Raw genomic sequence first — 1,765 nt, forward strand, 5'->3', positions numbered from 1 at the left:
GCCACATGCTGCAAACCAAAGCAAACCAGTGCCTGGAGACCCATTTCCTCTGGGGCCACTCTCACCTCATGCTCCCAGGCACACCACCATCGCACGGGGCATAGAGGTTGTAGATGTTGAGGCCAGACTCCTCTACAATCTGAATCATCTCCTCCATCTGCAACAAGCCGCAAGAAGGGTTTGGGACTCGGCAGAACACTCAAGGGATCATGGGCCCATCCAGTGCCAGGCAGGTGGGTGCTGCTCACAGACACCGGCACTGGACACACACTCAGGGGCTCCGGCTCCCCTCACCTTGAGCGTGCAGTTCAGGTTGGAGCTGTCATGGAAGTTGCACTTCCCTTTGGAGCAGCAGAAGGTCTGCAAGTCTTTCCACAGCCTGTGGGCAGAGACCAGGGGATTTGCACCGCACTGCCCAGACGGCAACACCGACACAAAGCCGGTGGCCGTGGCCACAGCCATGCTGCAGGCTCCCTGTCCAGCAGCTGCACAGCATGCGGCTTGGCCTGCTGCCCTGTGCACCCCATGAACAAACGTGCCCATGGGAACCACTCAGGACAAGGGGCCATGTCCACAGCCTGGCTGCTGGCCCAAGTCAGGCCAGGAGCTTCCCTCGTCCTGCACACCACCAATGCAGCCAGCCCCGTTCCACGCCATGCGCCCGTCCTGCTCGCACAGGGACAGCGCGTCTAGAGGCAGCACTCCCCCTCCTCTTACTCGGTCCCCAGCAGGCCGTGGTAATAGGCAAAGTAAACCAGGGAGTTGTCGTTGATCTCGTAGGATGAGAGACCGTTTCCCACAGCGATACCCTGCAAGGCAAGCAAACAACTCTGTTGTGTTCCAGCTCCCCACAGGGCGGCCGCAGCGGCATCAGGCAGGAAGCAGATGCGGCACTGTTTACTCCACGGAGGGAACAGGAAGGGTTGGAGGTGCCTGAGAACACTCCCCTGGTCCCACGCGGCAGGGACAGACACGTCCACCAGCAGCCACTGCCAGCACCCCAGGAGAAGATGAAAGGCTGGGAGGCCAGACCCGCCCTACGCCCCAGAGGGGGCCGCACATGGCCGCTGTGCAGCTGGTCCCCACCCCAGTACCGCTCCAGAGCCCCAGCGAGGCCGTGCCAAGCCCTCTGCTCCCCAGCTCAGGCCAGGCCAGCGGCAGAGCCCAGCTGCTCACCTTCAGGTTGAGGCTGGGGTCCTGCATCACCCACTCTGCCAGCGTGGGGATGTAGACTCCCCCGTAGCTCTCCCCCGTGAGAAACAGATCGTTCGTGGAGTACTCAGGGAAAAGCCGGAAGAAATCCTTCAGCGCCAGGTAGTTGTTGTGAGCAACCTGCAGCGAGGAGGAGACAGGGTCAGGCAGCAAGGCAGGACCCGCAGTGCCCAGGCTGGGGCAGGCAGGAGGCAGGTCCCTCCCAGCAGCCCAGGTCACTTACCTCAGTGTCGTTTGTGGCGTACTTCTTGTCCTCGGAGTACGAGGAGCCGACGCCAGCGGGAGACTCCAGGTAGAGCATGTTGGCAATCTGCAGGGACAGCAGAGGAGCTGGAGATCAGGGAAGACCCTCCTCCCGGCTCAGCAAGGCAGAGGGCTGCTGGCCTTGCCCGTAGCGGCACCCGAGGGTACCCCAGGGCTGCACTGGGAGGGCCACATTCCTGCCCTGCTCGACAGCGGAGTTGAGAGGAGGGTGTGTCGGGCAGGGGGGCCTGTGGGAGGCTCGGCTCCATGGAGAACGCAGGAGGAACTGGCTCGGAGCCACCCTCTCCCC

General features: G+C 62.8%; 1 protein-coding gene across 1 annotated transcript in view; it reads right to left on the minus strand.

Moving 5' to 3' along the window:
* Positions 1-1,522, minus strand: part of CTSA (cathepsin A) — a gene marked incomplete at its 5' end in the record, with an annotated part of 2,932 nt that extends 1,410 nt beyond the window's left edge. Inside the window, 5 exons of the mRNA XM_009696191.1 lie at positions 66-157; positions 295-379; positions 718-809; positions 1,177-1,332; positions 1,436-1,522. Of these exons, the coding sequence (XP_009694493.1) occupies positions 66-157; positions 295-379; positions 718-809; positions 1,177-1,332; positions 1,436-1,522 (512 nt within the window). The remainder of the gene's footprint in view (positions 1-65; positions 158-294; positions 380-717; positions 810-1,176; positions 1,333-1,435) is intronic.
* Positions 1,523-1,765: the final 243 nt, after the last annotated feature.

The sequence above is a fragment of the Cariama cristata genome, unplaced genomic scaffold (genome assembly GCF_000690535.1).
Source record: "Cariama cristata isolate BGI_N322 unplaced genomic scaffold, ASM69053v1 scaffold28662, whole genome shotgun sequence".
Classification (NCBI taxonomy): Eukaryota; Metazoa; Chordata; class Aves; order Cariamiformes; family Cariamidae; genus Cariama; species Cariama cristata.